Source organism: Perkinsus marinus (genome assembly GCF_000006405.1).
Source record: "Perkinsus marinus ATCC 50983 genomic scaffold scf_1104296932072, whole genome shotgun sequence".
Classification (NCBI taxonomy): Eukaryota; Perkinsozoa; order Perkinsida; family Perkinsidae; genus Perkinsus; species Perkinsus marinus.
The window spans coordinates 33301-35948 of NW_003215522.1; the positions used below are offsets into that span (position 1 = coordinate 33301).

General features: G+C 46.5%; 1 protein-coding gene across 1 annotated transcript in view; it reads right to left on the reverse strand.

Moving 5' to 3' along the window:
- The window catches only part of Pmar_PMAR008078 (Acyl-CoA dehydrogenase, putative), a gene marked incomplete at both ends in the record, with an annotated part of 829 nt that extends 809 nt beyond the window's left edge, over positions 1 to 20 (reverse strand). The window contains one exon of the mRNA XM_002785673.1: positions 1 to 20. Coding sequence (XP_002785719.1) covers positions 1 to 20 — 20 coding nt within the window.
- Positions 21 to 2648: the final 2628 nt, after the last annotated feature.

The window sequence follows — 2648 nt, forward strand, 5'->3', positions numbered from 1 at the left end:
CATTGAGAACCATACACCATCGTAGGCCCATATTCGTGAACAACCCATGAAATTGAGCTCTAATAAAGTAGTACTGATAAACCAAGCTACCTTTACAGCGGAGAAATGAACCAAGTATCACCGTGAGCATTCCTCATGATACAATGACGATCATCATAAAAAGGGGCATGACTCGCTACAGCATTTTCTTTCAAATGTTGCCGCATTCGATAATGCTCTTTTCGAACGCAACCCATACAAAGAGTGATGACGCGAGATGCTTAGGTGATGACAGAACGAGCTGTAGTGATATTATTGTGCATGATTCGTTAGTAGACAATTGTAATGATACCGGAGGGGCCGAGCTGAGTCGGTGGCCGTCTTAGGAAGATGACGTGGCCACACGGACTGACTTCTGGATGTACTAGATAATCTCCCTCAGACCTGTCATAGTTTAAAGTGGATAATAAATTCATACGATGAGTTTTAGCATCCAATGATAACAATAACAATTGCCCCGAGCAGCAAGAGACGTCAACCGGAACTGTTTTTTCTTCAGGAGAAAGTTCAGTTTGCGTTTCAACGAAAATAGTATCATCAGTGAGGAAAGTGACCGAAACCAGATTGTCAGCCTCAAACGGAGCCTCGAACTTTGTCGCCTCGCAGAGAGATCCCTGCTCATCAACTACGATAAACTCATTCACAGCATCGCGACGACTATTGTATATAATTAGATAGTGGTCGGTGCCCATCTCAAAAACGTCAAACACGTGGGCTTGAGTATCCGTTGTGAAGATCAGCTCAGATTCTTTGGTCCACGGATCGAGCCGATGAATCTTCAAATCCCAAAAACCAACGAAACCGTAGTAGAGCAATCCATGATGATGGACCAAGGTCCAGAAGATGGCGGGTTCGTCGTTAACGGGTGGATGGGTTATGGTTATAGGTTTACTTAGGGACGGAGCGTGCAGGAGGGCATTCACGCAATCATCCTGCTCAATCATATCAATGATGGAGTGTCTACTGATATCTAAAGCTTTATTGAAGGCCATGTTACGATACCACCAGCTGTTGGGGCTACATACCTTGCATCTTGCGCCACCATCAGAGAGGATAACTCGTGGACGACTCTCACACAAGTACGAACCTATTGCAGCCACAAGCTCAAACGGTAGCCGCTTAGACTTTGTATGCTGCGTCGCAGCAGACAGCTGAAGGGCCACTCTCTCGGCTAGAGCTGACATTCTCACGTTCATTTCAGTTTGGTCAACAGAAAAACAATAAACTTGTTTTATTCATGCAAATTTAGCGGAGCGTTACGGTAGTGAAATCACCTCTGTAACGAGAGAGTATGCAAAACTGGCACACACGGCGCAGAGCACACGATCTGCAGGTCCATACGCACACATGCGTGCAAGATGCGTGTGCGCCAATCACATGGAACTTAACCTGTCAATCCCTTGGTTCCATGTGGAGTAGCAATACACCCCTGGCCTGGTGTGCTTTAACCACACCCACCCGACCCTGCGGAAATGCGCTGGGCCCGTATCGGCGTGCAACAAGTAGAACACAGTTCACACCATGCCGTGCTTGCCACATATGACCTTTGCCGCTTTCGCAGGTCATGGATTCCCCGATCACGACTCCAGACACTGTCAAGACATGTGTGCACTCACGTGTGACACGTGACGCGTCATGCGGACTCGCTACGTTTCGCGATATGGAACGTCTAAGGCGCTGCATATCCTCCGCATCCTTGATCATGTGTGGTGTGGCTTAGGACGGGTTAGACTTCTGAGTGTAATGGTACACGCATTGGATTGTATCGCTGCTATGGAATAGTATTATAGGATTGTTTATGGTAGCTTACTTGAACGAATCTATGTTCGGCCGCCTTCACCAGCTCATACTCGTCGGTCTTGCCCTATCCCGCGATCCCGATGGTAAATATCAAATGTTCGTGGCTAGCCCTTATATGGCTCTGCAGTATGTATTCTCACACCATGCCCAAGAAGTAGAGATTAGTTTCTTCTGTGGGTTTGGTGTGAGACCAACCAAGGAGATCTTTTCTGTCAATAAGATGTCTGATCAGCTCTACAAAATACCTGTCACGGAACCGGGGAGCTGGATCCCAGATCCTAGATGGGTGATCATCAGGAAAAGCTTTGCTGCCAAATGTCCGGCGTACATACTGCAGCGAGATGACTTCAGCAAAATAGAGTACAATAGTAAGTATGACCACCCGACTGTTGATGTGGCGGGTGAGAAGCGGGAGTTAGTACACACAGATTAGTTGATATTTTTCGTCGGTAGAACTCTCAGCGTACCAGTCGCTTTGGCTACCACTATTCAGATGTTTGTTGGTCGTTCGATTTACTATTATTATGCGGGTATGTCGAGTAACTCTGGGCGCTTCATCTCCAATTCTGCAAGCATTTTCGGGCAATACGGTGACGTCGACTCCTCGAGTGTTGTAGTACTCGTAGTGATTTTATTGACTTTTCATGAATATCATTGACGATTCGCAGCTCAGCCATGTGTACCATTTCTCTGTCGCTTTTGCTTCCGTTACGAAAGTTCTGTGGTAAGTATAACCTCCTGGTAAACGGATTAATAATCTTTTCGACGCTTTACCTTATTTCCTGTACGTCTGTGTGATACCATTATAG